This window comes from Coregonus clupeaformis, chromosome 4 (genome assembly GCF_020615455.1).
Source record: "Coregonus clupeaformis isolate EN_2021a chromosome 4, ASM2061545v1, whole genome shotgun sequence".
Lineage (NCBI taxonomy): Eukaryota > Metazoa > Chordata > Actinopteri > Salmoniformes > Salmonidae > Coregonus > Coregonus clupeaformis.
In genome coordinates, this window is record NC_059195.1 from 22,719,045 (window position 1) to 22,736,677 (window position 17,633).

At 43.2% G+C, this 17,633-nt stretch overlaps 2 protein-coding genes across 18 annotated transcripts in view; one reads left to right on the forward strand and one right to left on the reverse strand.

Annotated features, from left to right (window-relative positions):
* Positions 1–17,633, reverse strand: part of caska (calcium/calmodulin-dependent serine protein kinase a) — a 171,666-nt gene that overhangs the window by 46,334 nt on the left and 107,699 nt on the right. For all 17 annotated transcript variants that reach the window (XM_041868412.2, XM_041868396.2, XM_041868371.2 and 14 more), the window contains exon 6: positions 1,558–1,660. In XM_041868412.2, coding sequence (XP_041724346.1) covers positions 1,558–1,660 — 103 coding nt within the window. The remainder of the gene's footprint in view (positions 1–1,557; positions 1,661–17,633) is intronic.
* LOC121554716 (probable G-protein coupled receptor 34) lies at positions 4,300–6,757 on the forward strand. Its single transcript, XM_041868422.2, has 3 exons — positions 4,300–4,698; positions 5,426–6,051; positions 6,187–6,757. Exons 2-3 carry the CDS (start codon positions 5,456–5,458, stop codon positions 6,752–6,754), a joined length of 1,164 nt encoding a protein of 387 aa, XP_041724356.2. The 5' UTR covers positions 4,300–4,698; positions 5,426–5,455; the 3' UTR covers positions 6,755–6,757.

Below are 17,633 nucleotides of genomic sequence, written 5' to 3' on the forward strand. Positions count from 1 at the left end.
TATATATACACCTGTTCTGAAAGGCCCCAGAGTCTGCAACACCACTAAGCAAGGGGCACCACCAAGCAAGCGGCACCATGAAGACCAAGGAGCTCTCCAAACAGGTCAGGGACAAAGTTGTGGAGAAGTACAGATCAGGGTTGGGTTATAAAAAAATATCTGAAACTTTGAACATCCCACGGAGCATCATTGAATCCATTATTATATGGCACCACAACAAACCTGCCAAGAGAGGGCCGCCCACCAAAACTCACGGACCAGGCAAGGAGGGCATTAATCAGAGAGGCAACAAAGAGACCAAAGATAACCCTGAAGGAGCTGCAAAGCTCCACAGCAGAGATTGGAGTACCTGTCCATAGGACCACTTTAAGCCGTACACTCCACAGAGCTGGGCTTTATGGAAGAGTGGCCAGAAAAAAGCCATTGCTTAAAGAAAAAAATAAGCAAACACGTTTGGTGTTTGCCAAAAGGAATTCGGGAGACTCTCCAAACATATGGAAGAAGGTACTCTGGTCAGATGAGACTAAAATTGACCCTAAGCATACTGCTATAGCAACACTCGAGTGGTTTAAGGGGAAACATTTCAATGTCTTGGAATGGCCTAGTCAAAGCCCAGACCTCAATCCAATTGAGAATCTGTGGTATGACTTAAAGATTGCTGTACACCAGCGGAACCCATCCAACTTGAAGGAGCTGGAGCAGTTTTGCCTTGAAGAATGGGCAAAAACCCCAGTGGCTAGATGTGCCAAGCTTATAGAGACATACCCCAAGAGACTTGCAGCTGTAATTGCTGCAAAAGGTGGCTCTACAAAGTATTGACTTTGGGGGGTGAATAGTTATGCACGCTCAAGTTTTCAGTTTTTTGTCTTATTTCTTGTTTGTTTCACAAAAAAAATATTTAACATCTTAAAAGAGGTAGGCATGTTGTGTAAATCAAATGATACAAACCCCCCAAAATCAATTTTATTTCCAGGTTGTAAGGCAACAAAATAGGAAAAATGCCAAGGGGGGTGAATACTTTCGCAAGCCACTGTAAATTGTTTATTGCCTTCAGTTGCGCTTTAAGGGGATAGTTGACCCCAAAAATCTAAGTCTGTCCAATTAAATGGTGACAATCTTTCCCAATTATTTGGTTGTATTATTAATTAACTCTATTTGAATTTACAAATAGCAGAAACAAGCTCATTGCAAGTACTAGTTACAAGTACAGATTACGTTGATAAAAGTTGTATCCTTCTTGTGTGAGAGAGCAAAGTGAGAAGAGAGGCCACTCTCCAATATCCACACTAGCATACCACATTGCATGAAGCAATGTACTGGTCATGCATTCTAAATGGTATACTAGTGTGGATATTGGAACATAAACTCGATATATAGCCTCTTTTCCAATATCCACAGTAGCATACCATTTAGAATGCATGGCCAGTACATTCTGCTTCATTCCATGTGGTATGCTAGTGTGGATATTGGACGGAACCTGACAGCCAGTCCCAATTCAGATCTGCAAACATCTGAGTGATGCGCAGGGACATTCCCAGCATGCAATGTGTTGCGTACCTCCAGCCACCAGTCCAGACTCTCCCAGTTGGATGGCCACACCGAATCCTCCCAGCTTCACTGGAGCACTGTTCTCTTTAGACGCCAGGAGGACACAGTGGGGCTGGAGGACAGAGAGGGAGAGAAAGAAAGGAGAGTGTGCAAGGGAGAGAGAGAGAACATATATTTCATTTTTGATTAAATAGCTACTATAATATTGAAACTGCATCCAATGGCTTATCATAGTGCACTACGCTTTATTACGGGCAATAGGTTCAGTACACATCACTGCATTCTGTATCAGAAAGTAGGCTGGCCCTCGCTGCTCTCTTGTTGTTTATAAAGCCCTCCTGTGCAAACTTCCGCCATTCTTTACTTCATTGTTAAATTACAGACATACGAGCCACCAGACCTGATCACAGGGATGGTTAACTCTAGAGGTCCCGTTGACCACTACAGAATTAGGGAAATCATCTTATTTTCTTTGTTCCCCGTATATAGAATAATATGCAGGGCTCTCTGCACCTTGATGCTCTGGTGCCGCTAGGGCAGTTCAAGTTGTTAATGAAGGACCTCATTGTTGAAGAATGTGTTTGTTCTTAAATTGCTTGTAGTATGGTAAGTTTGTATTACATTGTATGCTTGCATGTTGTAGATTTGATAAATTGTGTTCATGCAAGGTTCGCTTGAAAAAGAGGCCTTGGTCAAATATAATAACTTAAATAAAATAAAGTAATTGTGCACATTTACGCTTAACTTTAGTCCTGACGCTTAACTTTATGTTCTATTTTAAACCATTAAAGGACACCTACCAATAAAATATAATCTAAATTACAAGACACACCCAACCCACAAAACCATCAACCCTCACACCACCCTAAAACCCAGAAGTACCCCACTACAGAGGAAAGTCAGACATAATATCGTAAATCGGAAAGCAAAGAAAAAGGTGTGAGCGAATGTGAAGCTGTCTAGGTATAGGACTTGCTAAGAATTTCGTCAGCTCTTGTCAAGCTGTAAGCGGAATCTGCAAGTGTATCTGTAGGGTTAACATTTTACTTCCAATAAAACAGGCACTTTTAATATGAGCCATATTAAAACGACAACATAATCATAAACACTGCAAAACACCCTGGTAAATCCATTATCCCTCCACCCTGTGTCTGACAGACTACTGACTCCTGTGCCATTCTGTGGCATGTGTTTGTCTACCTAACTAACTTGTTTGAGTAGGTACACTACATGACCAAAAGTATGTGGACACCTGCTCGTCGAACATCTCATTCCAAAATCATGGGCATTAATATAGAGTTGGTCCCCCCTTTGCTGCTATAACAGCCTCCACTCTTCTGGGAAGGCTTTCCACTAGATGTTGGAACATTGCTGAGGGGACTTGCTTCCATTCAGCCACAAGAGCATTAGTGAGGTCGGGCACTGATGTTGGGCGATTAGGCCTGGCTCGCAGTCGGTGTTCCAATTCATCCCAAAGGTGTTCGATGGGGTTGAGGTCAGGGGTCTGTGCAGTCAAGTTCTTCCACACCGATCTCGAAAAAAACATTTCTGTATGGACTTCGCTTTGTGCACGGGGGCATTGTCATGCTGAAACAGGAAAGGGCCTTCCCCAAACTGCTGCCTCAAAGTTGGAAGCACAGAATCGTCTAGAATGTCATTGTATGCTGTAGTGTTAAGATTTCCCTTCATTGGAACTAAGGCCCAAACCAAGCCCCAGACCATTATTCCTCCTCCACCAAACTTTACAGTTGGCACTATGCATTTGGGCAGGTAGCGTTCTCCTGGCATCCGCCAAACCCAGATTCATCTGTCGGACTGTCAGATGGTGAAGTGTGATTCATCACTCCAGAGAACGCGTTTCCACTGCTCCAATGGCGGCGAGCTTTACACCACTCCAGCCGACGCTTGGCATTGCGCATGGTGATCTTAGGCTTGTGTGCGGCTGCTCAGCCATGGAAACCCATTTCATGAAGCACTTACAGTTGACCGGGGCAGCTCGAACATGACAGAAATTTGACAAACTGACTTGTTGGAAAGGTGGCATCCTATAACGGTGCCACGTTGAAAGTCACTGAGCTCTTCAGTAAGGTCATTCTACTGCCAATGTTTGTCTATGGAGATCGCATGGCTGTGCACTCGATTTTATACACCTGTCAGCAACAGGTGTGGCTGAAATAGCCGAATCCACTAATTTGAAGGGGTGTCCACATACTTTTGATATATAGTGAATGTGTGTGTGTCTAATTTACTATGGTCTGGGTAGGGCTACAGCCATGAAAACATCATTGCAGAAACCTACACATCAAAGACAGTTCGGTTTGCACTGCCAGCTGTTTGAAGACTTGCTCCAATGCTCACACATACATATGTAAATCTGTTAACAAGAGTTGTTCACGACGCCACCACCACCACCACAGACTCTTGTATTTTTCTCTTTTAAAGACAACAAAAGCTCGTCTCATTTTGAACACACTTTGAAGTTACTTTTGTCTCCATCTATTACTAGTTTTTCCGTTTGCTATATAATCAGTGTATATTGTGGACAGTGTATTGTATACATAGGCGGTCTATGCTCTGTGATCCTGGCGGTTGCTCTAGCATGTGTAATCAGCATTGGGCTGGGCCCTGCGGAAGTGTGTGTGTGTGGAAGTGTGTGTGTGTGCGAGCAAAAGTGTGTGTGAGTGTATCCAATCTGCCCTGTCTCTCGGTCTCTGTGGTTTAAAGCTGTCAGTTTTCTCACAGCTTTTGAGACCAGATCGCAGTTGAAGGGAAAGCAGAGGAAATAGAGAGAGATAAAGTGAGAGAGGACGAGAGGAGAGAGATTCTGGGGATCCTGAGGCGTTTAACGACCTGTTAGTCACAGTTTTCCAGAGAATAGTTGAAGTCTTAGAAAGGCAGATAGAGTACCTAGAGAACTAGAACCTACATCTACATCTATTTAGGGCAGCTCCAACTCTCTAAAAAACAGGGAGAAAAGCTGGAGCAAAACAGACTGGAGTAAGAAAATAACATTTATGCTAAAAACAGAACTACAAATCTGAGAGAGAAAAATAATGAAAGAGAGAATGAGAGTTTAATTATCTAATGCAACACAAGCACATTCACAAAGAGGGAAGAGAAACAACTTCTCAAATGGTCATAATTCACAGGGTGAGTACTGTGTGTTTTCAATGAAAAGCTGTTTCCAGATTTTAAGGGTAAGGCAAAATCACTTTTATGTGCTGTGATTGTGTTGTGAATTCTTGTGTTGCTATTCTTGTTTCAAACCAAACCCGTTGATTATGTAAATTCAAAATGATATTCCCACAGTGCAAAGAGCAAATTATTTCCTTATACTGGATATAGCCCAGAGTGATGGAATTACAAAATACCACCCGCAATATTTTCCAACCATTTGAAGATTTAACTGGTTGTCTCTGAGTATTTTGCAACGGGGAAAAGCATTGTTGAGTTAATTTGAGAAGTAAAGGAAAATCTGTTATTCCCCCCATGTTCCTCTATACTGTAGGTCAGGTGGTGTAGTCTGTAGTTGTCTGTCAGGTGGTCAATCAGCTGGCCAGTGTGTGTACAGGACCTAAGTAATGTATAATTATTAGTGGATTAGGTGCTGATCCGGACCCAAATCATCTAGCTTGGCATCCTGCCATCAAAACAGACCAGAACTAATGAGAGCAAATAACTTTCCCAAGAGAACATTCTGGAAGAAACACATTCACTTAAATCACAAATCTATCGAGTTACAACAAAATACAACCGCTTCCATTTCTCCCACCCAAATAGCCAAAAAACCCAGTCAGGCTGACTTCTGGTTGATTTAAGGAAGTAGACAAAGTTTCTGGATGAAATGTTATTTTTATTTACTTTCTCCTCTATGCAGGACTAAGGATTGAAGAGGGAAACCGATGCTATGACGGCCAACTTCCCCGCCAACGTCACAGCTTTTCCCTTTCCCAAGTCCTCCCACTCACTCGTCGCCACAGAGACTACCTTCAAGAACTTCTTGACCGCAATAACCTCTGACCCCAGGGAACACTGTCAACTTGATGACAGCTCCCTCCAGATCCCTCTAGCAGTCCTCTACTCTGTCCTCTTCGTCTTGGGCCTGGCCGGCAACATACTGGCTCTCTGGGTCTTTCTGTACGTCCACTCCAAGAAGAACTCTATCCGAGTGTTCCTCATCAACGTAGCGTTAGCCGACCTGCTACTGGTCGCCTGTCTCCCATTCAGAGTGCTCTACCACAGTAAAGGGAACCACTGGGATATGGGCCCCACACTCTGTAAGGTCGTGGGAAACCTATTTTATATGAACATGTACATCAGTATCACCTTATTAGGGTTGATCAGTGTGGATCGCTATCTGAAGATCCAACGTGGCGCTGGGGAGCAGTATCGCCTCCAGGACACCAGATGGAGTTCCGCCGTCTGTGGGACCATCTGGATCCTGGCCCTCGCCTCAGTCATACCCATGATCCTCCTCTCCGAGGGCAACGAGGAGTCAAACAAGTGGGTTTTATTTTTGAATTAAAAAAAATTTAAACATCTGTTGAGGAGAACTTTGTTGATATGCTTTATTTGAGTAGGGTCCAACATTTTGAACAATTATACTAATAGTAACTTTATTTTCTCCCAATCCCCCAGGTGTTTCCAGTATAAACAGAGAAAGCGTGTGAAGGGGAAGGCCTATTTCAACCTCTTCCTGGTTGCCATGTTCTGGTTCGTGTTCGTCTGCCTCGTGGTGTCTTATGGGAAAATCGCACTCAAGCTGCTGAGGATGTCGAGAGAGAAACCGGACCTCCCCAACGCGACCCACTACAACCGTATCGCCAGGAAGTCCTTCTTCGTCCTCTTCCTGTTTACCATCTGCTTCGTCCCCTATCACATGGTCCGGGTGTTCTACGTAGTCTCCCAGATCAGCAAAACTTCCTGCTCCTGGACGGGCATGGTAGACCAAGCCAACGAAGTGGTGTTGCTACTCTCTGCCCTCAACAGTTGCCTGGACCCCGTGATGTACTTCCAGTTGTCGGCGTCTGTGAGGAAAGAGACACTCCGATTGGTCAATAACGTGTTCCAACAGAGGGACTCAGGTGGCAGTGGGAGTGGATCCAGTGTGGATTGTGGGAGAAGCCTTGGGGAGCAGCCAACCGTTAGTTTATTCAGTAATCTAAGAACAAATATAACTGTCCAGCCCTCCCTCCTTCAGATATAAATAAGATGAAGTTGTCACTAGACACTGATCTGAGGTCAGTTTTGCTTTTTACTCCCTAATGGTTAAGGTTTGGATGTGGGGAGTGGAAGATATGAGTGAAAGAAGCAAGGATGGTGGCCACTTCTGTGCCAACCGTGTTGGGCCACAAAATAGCAGCAAAGTCCACCCTCCGTCAGGTATCAGGACTAGCCAGCATAAGCCATTTCGTGCCAAGAACAATTTGAAGAGCCACAGTCCTGGAGAGCATCAACACGACTCCATGGAATTGGGGTGTGGTTGACATTTTTATGTTGGTGCTTTTCTATCTACCAATTTCAATGATTCATTAATTATGCTAAATCATGCAAATATAACTTGTCTGTGTATAGCCGTTTATAAAAGACAACCGCTGGGACAGCCCGAGCAGAGCTTCTGACAGACGTTCACTATGGTGCATTAAGTTTGTTGGAACCTCTCCAGCGCGCTTTGGTAAACAACTCCAGTGTAGATTTGCTCTTGTGTTTTAAGTTATTGTCCTGGTGAAAGATGAATTAATCTCCCAGTGTCTGGTGGAAAGCAAACTGAACCAGGTTTTCCTCTAGGATTTTGCCTGTGCTTAGCTCCATTCTGTATATTTTTTTATCCTGAAAAACTCCCCAGTCCTTAACGATTACAAGCATACCCATAACATGATGCAGCCACCACTATGCTTGAAAATATGGAGAGTGGTACTCAGTAATGTGTTGTATTGGATTTGCCCCAAACATAACACTTTGTATTCAGGACAAAAAGTGAACTGCTTCGCCACATTTTTTGCATTATTACTTTAGTGCTCTGTTGCAAACTGTAAACAGGATGCATGTTTTGGAATATTTTGTACAGACTTCCTTTTTTTCACTCTGTCAATTAGGTTACTATTGTGGAGTAACTACAATGTCGTTGATCCATCCTCAGTTTTCACCTATCTACCAATTTCTATGTTCAATGTTTGTGCTTTTCTATAAACCAATTTCTGTGTTCATGCAAGTGACTGACTGAACAAATCCTCTATCAGTAGCTGCAATTTGGGAGTATGCCCAGACCTTGTTTTGAAAACGAAAGATATCTCCATTTCAAGGTCTCAGCTTGGACAGAAGAAGCCTCGTGAGGTATTGGTCTGTCACATGTTATGAACCGGTTTTGGTCGGTCACATTGAATGAAACAAAACGGTAATGATTCATTAATTATGCTAAATCATGCAAATATAACTTGTCTGTGTATAGCCGTTTATAAAAGACAACCGCTGGGACAGCCCGAGCAGAGCTTCTGACAGACGTTCACTATGGTGCATTAAGTTTGTTGGAACTTCTCCAGCGCGCTGACAGTTTTTGCAGGGGATATGTCATGCTAAAAGGACTGCACAGACATTGAAGACCATACAGACACCACAGTGATATTACTGAGAGGATACTGGGACTTTTATAAATGAGGAAATTGAATCATTCGGTCATGACATGCTGGTGGAAAACAAAAGAAAGACAATACCCAATCTCACTTATAAAAGCCATGAAGGCACGCTATGCTAAAAGAAAGCGTGGGACTGTGATGACAAAACATTAGATTCATTATTACCATTCATTGTGAATAGGCTACTGGATGGTTGTTGAGTGGTTTTGTAACTGCCTTTTGCCTGTTTCAATGTTTCATATATTGCCTGTAATAGAGACATTTTGAGACATTAAAAGGTTGGAAACTATATTGAATAATTAATATGAAAAAATGAATAAATTGAACAATGTAATGAAAAGGGCATTGTTTTTATACTACTGGTATACTGTTCATATTGCAACATTAGGCCTTGGTTGGCCCTCAGTAAAAACCAAAGCATCGATTTGTCATAAATACTCATATGAATGCATTCATAAAGACTTGTTACATCTGAAAATGCAAATGATAGACTACAACAAGTAGACACTCTAGTCTAGCCCAAAGTGCTGAATAGCAAAATCCCAAGCTCAGGCAGGTCTAGCATGGACAGGGAAGAGTACAACAGCTTCTGTATGGGCCACTACAGAGCACCCTCCACTTGACACATTTTATTATACTTTAAAGTGGAGTGTGTAGCACTGGAATTAGCAAAGATGGTAACCATGGCACCAAGATAAGAGTGAGATCATTTGGAGCATGATTCAAAGTAACACAGTATGTGTTCTTTGCCCACAGTAACACAGGATGCATGAAATACAGAGAGAGAGAGAGAGAGAGAGAGAGAGAGAGAGAGAGAGAGAGAGAGAGAGAGAGAGAGAGAGAGAGAGAGAGAGAGAGAGAGAGAGAGAGAGAGAGAGAGAGAGAGAGAGAGAGAGAGAGACTGTGGGCTGGGAGTTAGATGAGAACGTGGGAGGTAGTAACAATAAATTAGATATAAGCATCCAGAAAGGAAGACAAAATTAAACACTTCCTTTATGTCTGATGCTAGTTAAAGATGGACCTAACAACAGATAATACACAACATATTTCAATCTATCTATCTGTTCATAGGCTCAGTGGAACCAGCAATCATCCACACAGGTAAGATTTCTACAGTGCCTTCAGAAAGTATTCATACCCCTCGATTTATTCAACATTTGGTTGTGTTACAGCCTGAATTCAAAATTGATTAAATTGATTTGTTTTCTCACCCATCTACACACAATACCCCATCCCATAATGACAAAGTGAAAATGTGTTTTTATACATTTTTGCAAATGTATTGAAAATTAAATGCAGAAATATCTAATTTACATAAGTATTCACTTCCCTGAGTCATACTTTGTAAAAGCACCTTGGGCAGAGAATACAGCTGTGATTCTTTCTGGGTTGTTCTCTAAGAGCTTTCCACACCTGGATTGTGCAACATTTGCCCACTATTATTTTCAAAACTCTTCAAGCTCTGTCAAATTGGTTGTTGATCATTGCTAGACAACCATTTCTAGGTCTTGCCATAAATGTTCTGGTAGATTTAAGTCAAAACTGTAACTCGGCCACTCAGAAACATTCACTGTCGTTTTGGTAAACAACTCCAGTGTAGATTTGGCCTTATGTTTTAAGTTATTGTCCTGCTGAAAGGTGAATTAATCTCCCAGTGTCTGGTGGAAAGCAAACTGAACCAGGTTTTCCTCTAGGATTTTGCCTGTGCTTAGCTCCATTCTGTATATTTTTTTATCCTGAAAAACTCCCCAGTCCTTAACGATTACAAGCATACCCATAACATGATGCAGCCACCACTATGCTTGAAAATATGGAGAGTGGTACTCAGTAATGTGTTGTATTGGATTTGCCCCAAACATAACACTTTGTATTCAGGACAAAAAGTGAACTGCTTCGCCACATTTTTTGCATTATTACTTTAGTGCTCTGTTGCAAACTGTAAACAGGATGCATGTTTTGGAATATTTTGTACAGGCTTCCTTTTTTTCACTCTGTCAATTAGGTTACTATTGTGGAGTAACTACAATGTTGTTGATCCATCCTCAGTTTTCACCTATCACAGCCATTAAACTCTGTTTTAAATCCCTGCTGTGTAATTAATAACTTCACCATGCTCAAAGGGATATTCTGTGTCTTTTTTTATCTATCTACCAATAGGTGCGCTTCTTTGCGAGGCACTGGAAAACCTCCCTGGTCTTTGTGGTTGAATCTGTGTTTGAAATTCCCTGTTTGACTGAGGGGCCTTCCAGATAATTCTATGTGTGGGTTACAGAGATGAGGTAGTCATTCAAAAATCACGTTAAACACTATTATTGCACACAGAGTGAGTTCATGCAATTTATTATGTGACTTGTTAAGCACATTTTTACTGCTGAACTTATTTAGGCTTGCCATAACAAAGGGGTTGAATACTTATTGACTCAAGACATTTCAGCTTTTCATTGTTTATTAATTTGAAAGTATGGGTATTTTGTGCAGGCCAGTGACAAAATAATCCTGCCATCAATATTTTCCAAGCTATGATACTTTTGATGCTGATATTTCTGTGTGATCTTACAAAACTATGAAATGTGAGAATTGTAATTTTTTTGTGTTGTTGTTTGTCCATAAAAATACAGAGTTCCCCATGTGGAAGTTATCTAGTGTGATATTGTACTGGATGCATTGTTTACTGTATATCTGCTTCCTTTATTCCTCGATATTATTAGATGAATTATAATTCCAATGCAACCCATCATGGGTGTATTCACCAGATCTTAATAATAATTAGAGAAATGAATTTGAACTCTAACTGGCTTTCGTTTGTATGTTTTTGTGGCTTCATATCATAGAAAATGTGACGGGAGATGGGGGCATGCACGCACACGCATGCGCACACACACAAAAAGTTATCACTACTGTTTATGCCCCCATCTCCCGTCGCTCATTCCCTTCGCTCTCTCTCCTCTCCCTCCAACTCCATCCTCTCCTCTCTCCCAAATCCTCCTCCTCCCTTTCTCTCTCTCCTCTTTCAGACAGTGTTGGCTATACCCTGACCCCTTCGACACACAAGTCAAACCCTGGCTTTACCTGGCCATGTCACTCCTGGGTTTCCTAGCCAACGGCCTGACCCTGCGTGAATTATGGAGGTCGGGGAGGACCCCTACCGTCATCCTGACCCTCAACATGGTGACCTCTGACCTCTTGCTGTGCACCAGCTTACTGTTCCAAGTGGTATACTACCTGAGGGGTCACATCTGGTCTGGAGAGGACAGGGTGTGTAAGGCTGCCATTCTAACCACGATAACTGTCTTCTACATCAACCTCTACTGTAACATTCTCTGGACCAGTGTGACGCGCTACGCCACCGTGGTATGGATGCCTACAACAACAAGTGTTCAAAGTTAAATTGATTGATTTTGAATGAGGTTGTTTTAATTGACCTTTTAATTTTATAAATAAATGTTTTTATAATAAGTTACTCAATTATTCACTCAATTTTGCTCTCAAATCTGTCCCTGGTTGTAGGTGCGGCCTCGCCCCGCCCTCCTCGCGCCCCTCACTAGGCCCAGAGGATGCTGGGTACTCTGCCTCGTCACCTGGGTAACTGTGGTAACGGTGGTGAGTGCCAGTGTGGTACTTTGGTTCGGAGGAGGAAAAGGAAGAGGAGAAGGAGACAGCTGCTTTGACATGTTGGAGAATCACCACAGAAAAGAGTTCAACAACCAACACTGCCTGGGGGTGGTGCTGTTTTTTTGTGATTCTCACCTTTATTCTGGTCAGCTACTGGGGACTAGTGTTGCATCTGCAGAGGATCAGGGGGGCCAGCAACAAACACACCAGTGAAGGAGGGGTAAGGGAGGGGCGGGGGGTGACGGAGGGGATGAGTTGCGGGCAGAGGGAGGGCATGGGGGAGAACAGATGGGGTATAGACTTGGGGGTGCGTTCAGGGCAGGAGAAAGGCAGGGGGTGAAGGGTGGTAGCCTGAGGGTACGAAGGAAGATCCTGGCAGCGGTTGTCATGTTTGTGGTGTGTTTCCTTCCCTACCATGTCCAGCGTGCAGTGACCTTGCTCTCACCACACGGGGTGACTGTGAGAAGGTGAGAACACGATGGAAGGTGTCAAACGCAACCATAACCAGAGCAGCGCTGAGCTGCGTTGTACATCCCTTACTCCATCTGGCCCTGCGCCACCTGCCCTGCTGCAGAAGACGACAATAAGAGATGCATGCATAGACACACAGACAGACAGACACACAGACACACCCACAGCTGTGGGCAACTGTAAGAGGCTGTGGACCACAACTTCTCCCTCTGCTCTCAGTACTGCCTCTCACCGATATAGCACAAACACAGCTGATAATAGTTGTCACATCGAACAAACCACATTAGAATGTAACACTGATCATCTACCAGTAAATACATTTTCAACACAATACGCTTTATTTTCTCTTCAGCTACATGAGTGTTTCTCAGCAGAAGTCAGTGGGTGAGCATTTAGCTTGTAAAGTGGTCAACCAATGCATGCATGCAAACAGACACACACACAAAGACCTGCACATAGACACAGAAATGCACGCACACGCACACACACACACACATAGCAAAGTAGCACCCCCCCCCAACCCACCCACCAGGGAAGGGTAAATAGAACCTCTATGAGGAGTAGGCCACTACAGAGCGCCCTCCTCTGGACGCATATGATATTACTCTGAATGGTTGAGCGGCATTGGCATCAGCAAATATGGTAAATTAAGCACTGAGTCGAGATAACAGTGAGACAATATGGAGCAAGATTCAAAGCCTTTGCCCACAATAACACCATCTTTGCCAGCAGCATATCACCCTGCATCCCACTGCTGGCTTGCCTCTGAAGCTAAGCAGGGTCGGTCCTAGTCGGTCCCTGGATGGGAGGCCAGATGCTGCTGGAAGTGGGGATGGAGGGTCAGTACGAGGCAGTCTTCCCTCTGGTTTTAAGATCAAAATCCCAATGCCCCAGGGCAGTGATGGGGACATTGCCTTGTTTAGGATGCCGTCTTTCGGATGGGACGTTAAACGGGTGTCCTGACTCTCTGTGGTCACTAAAAATCCCATGGCACTTATCGTAAGAGTAGGGGTCTTAACCCTGGTGTCCTGGTTAAATTCCCATCATGGCCACCTAATCATCTCCCTCATTCCTAATTGGCATATCACTCCTAACCTCTCCACAAGATGTGTTTAGCCCCTCGTGAAGCTCAGTTGGTAGAGCATGGCGTTTGCAACGCCAGGGTTGTGGGTTCGATTCCCACGGGGGGGGCAGTATGAAAATGTATGCACTCACTAACTGTAAGTCGCTCTGGATAAGAGCGTCTGCTAAATGACTAAAATGAAAATGAAAATGAGTGCGCAGGCACAAAATGGTTGCCATGCATCACCCAACACTGGGTTAAAAAACACTCGATTTGGGTAAATATTGGACAAAACACGATGGGCTATTTTGACACAGCAGTTGGGTCACTTAAAGGGATACTTCTGGATTTTGGCAATTAGGCCCTTTATCTACTTTCCCAGAGTCAAACGAAGTTGTGGATACCATTTTTTATGTCTCTGTGTCCAGTATGAAGGAAGATAGAGGTAGTTTCGCGAGCCAATGCTAACTAGTGTTAGCACAATGACTGGAAGTCTATGGGTATGTGCTAGCATGCTAGTAGATACCCATTGACTTCTAATCCTTGTGCTAACACTAGTATTGTCATTGGCCTTGTTTTGGGGTGGAGCTCATTGGAATAATACTCTGCATGCTTTGCAATTGTTAAATTTTACATACACATTTAGTTAATTTAGCAGACAATTATCACACCATAGTACCATCAGACTTTTGATACCAATGTAGTGGAAGGGGGCCACAAAATTGTTAACCGCTATAAAGAAATGGTATAGAAAAGTATTTCATATTTTGAAAATATACATTACGGCTTTCGAAAGTATCTTGTTACAAAATACATTGGGGTGTAGTTCAGCGCAGTGTAATAAAAAATAGAAGTAATTAAAATATGTATTTCAAATACATGTAACAGAAATACTGTCCATCTGGTCATAGCTCAATAACCCAACTAAGTGATCCAACTGCTGGGTCAAAAATAACCCAACGTGTGCACTGTCCACTATTTACCCAGCGCTGGGTTGCTTTTTAACTCAGCATTTTTTTGAGTGTAGTGGGTGCTACACATTGGTGGTGGATGAGGTGAGTTTTCTCCCCTTACAGCGCTTTGAGCATCTGGAATGGCACTATATAAATGCAATCAATTATTATTATTATCAACACAGGATGCGTGAGAGTGAGAAAGAGTCCCACTGAGTGAGGCCTGCGATAGAAAGGTCGTAACAGTTAGAGAGATACACAGCCAGAGAGGTAGACAAAGTTAAAAGGAAATGTTCATGTCTGATGCTAGTCAAAGATTAATATAGCAACAGATGATATACAACAAATGTCTTCAGTCAACCTATCTGTTCACTGGCTCAATGCAACCAGCAACAATCCACAAGGGTAAGATTTATATCTTCATCTACAGTAGGTACCAGGCATAGGCGGCGTGTGAGTGTCAAGTTTGGGGAACCTAATTTTCACCATAGACCTTTATAATAAAGCATTCCATGCATCATCGCATTTGCAGACTTATGCAAGATAGCCTACTATTCGTAATATGATGAGTAGATTGGATAGTCATCGTTTAGGCTAATAATATACAGTTGAAGTCAGAAGTTTACATACACTTAGGTTGGAGTCATTAAAACTCGTTTTTGAACCACTCCACAAATTTCTTGTTAACAAACTATAGTTTTGGCAAGTGGGTTAGGACATCTACTTTGTGCATGACACAAGTAATTTTTCCAACAATCACAATTCCAGTGGGTCAGAAGGTTACACACAGTAAGTTGACTGTGCCTTTAAAATTCCAGAAAATGATGTCATGGCATTAGAAGCTTCTGATAGGCTAATTGACATCATTTGAGTCAATTGGAGGTGTACCTGTGGATGTATTTCAAGGCCTACCTTCAAACTCAGTGCATCTTTGCTTGACATCATGGGAAAATCAAAAGAAATCAGCCAAGACCTCAGAAATTAAATTGTAGCCCTCCACAAGTCTGGTTAATTCTTGGGAACAATTTCCAAATGCCTGAAGGTACCATGTTCATCTGTACAAACAAAAGTACGCAAGTATAAACACCATGGGACCACGCAGCCGTCATACTGTTCAGGAAGGAGACACGTTCTGTCTCCTAGAGATGAACGTACTTTGGTGCGAAAAGTGGAAATCAATCCCAGAACAACAGCAAAGGACCTTGTGAAGATGCTGGAGGAAACAGGCATAAAGGTATCTATATACACAGTAAAACGAGTCCTATATCGACATAACCTGAAAGGCCACTCAGCAAGGAAGAAGCCACTGCTCCAAAACTGCCATTAAACTCTAACTGTTTTAAATCCCCACCATGCTCAAAGGGTTATTCTGTTTTTTTTTTTTTTTTTTTTTACCCATCTACCAATAGGTGCCCGTCTTTGCGAGGCACTGGAAAACCTCCCTGGTCTTTGTGGTTGAATCTGTGTTTGAAATTCCCTGTTTGAGGGGCCTTCCAGATCATTCTATATGTGGGTTACAGAGATGAGGTAGTCATTCAAAAATCATGTTAAACACTATTATTGCACACAGAGTGAGTCCATGCAATTTATTATGTGACTTGTTAAGCACATTTTTACTGCTGAACTTATTTAGGCTTGCCATAACAAAGGGGTTGAATACTTATTGACTCAAGACATTTCAGCTTTTCATTGTTTATTAATTTTGTGCAGGCCAGTGATAAAATATTCCTGCCATCAATACTTTCCAAGCTATGATACTTTTGATGCTGATATTTCTGTGTGATCTTACAAAACTATAAAATGTGAGAATTGTAATTTTTTTGTGTTGTTGTTTGTCCATAAAAATACAGAGTTCCCCATGTGGAAGTTATCTAGTGTGATATTGTACTGGATGCATTGTTTACTGTATATCTGCTTCCTTTATTCCTCGATATTATTAAATGAATGATAATTCCAACGCAACCCATCCTGGGTGTTTTCACCAGATCTTAATAATAATTAGAGAAATGAATTTGAACTCTAACTGGCTTTCGTTTGTATGTTTTTGTGGCTTCATGTCATAGAAAATGTGACGGGAGATGGGGGCATGCACGCACACGCATGCGCACACACACAAAAAGTTATCACTACTGTTTATGCCCCCATCTCCCGTCGCTCATTCCCTTCGCTCTCTCTCCTCTCCCTCCAACTCCATCCTCTCCTCTCTCCCAAATCCTCCTCCCTTCCTCTCTCTCCTCTTTCAGACAGTGTTGGCTATACCCTGACCCCTTCGACACACAAGTCAAACCCTGGCTCTACCTGGCCATGTCACTCTTGGGTTTCCTAGCCAACGGCCTGACCCTGCGTGAATTATGGAGGTCGGGGAGGACCCCTACCGTCATCCTGACCCTCAACATGGTGACCTCTGACCTCTTGCTGTGCACCAGCTTACTGTTCCAAGTGGTATACTACCTGAGGGGTCACATCTGGTCTGGAGAGGACAGGGTGTGTAAGGCTGCCATTCTAACCACGATAACTGTCTTCTACATCAACCTCTACTTTAACATGATGCTGCTTCTCTGGACCAGTGTGACGCGCTACGCCACCGTGTTATGGATGCCTACAACAACAAGTGTTCAAAGTTAAATTGATTGATTTTGAATGAGGTTGTTTTAATTTACCTGTTAATTTTTTAAATAAATGTTTTTATAATAAGTTACTCAATTAATCATTCAATTTTGCTCTCAAATCTTTCCCTGGTTGTAGGTGCGGCCTCGCCCCGCCCTCCTCGCGTCCCTCACTAGGCCCAGAGGATGCTGGGTACTCTGCCTCGTCACCTGGGTAACGGTGGTGAGTGCCAGTGTGGTACTTCGGTTCAGAGGAGGAAAAGGAAGAGGAGACAGCTGCTTTGACATGTTGGAGAATCACCACAGAAAAGAGTTCAACAACCAACACTGCCTGGGGGTGGTGCTGTTTTTCGTGATTCTCACCTTTATTCTGGTCAGCTACTGGGGACTAGTGTTGCATCTGCAGAGGATCAAGGGGGCCAGCAACAAACACACCAGTGAAGGAGGGGTAAGGGAGGGACAGAGGGGGTGAGTTGCGGGCAGAGGGAGTGCATGGGGGAGAACAGACGGGGTATAGACTTGGGGGTGCGTTCAGGGGCAGGAGAAAGGCAGGGGGTGAAGGGTGGTAGCCTAAGGGTACGAAGGAAGATCCTGGCAGCGGTTGTCATGTTTGTGGTGTGTTTCCTTCCCTACCATGTCCAGCGTGCAGTGACCGTGCTCTCACCACACGGGGGCGACTGTGAGAAGGTGAGAACACGACGGAAGGTGTCAAACGCAACCATAACCAGAGCAGCGCTGAGCTGCGTTG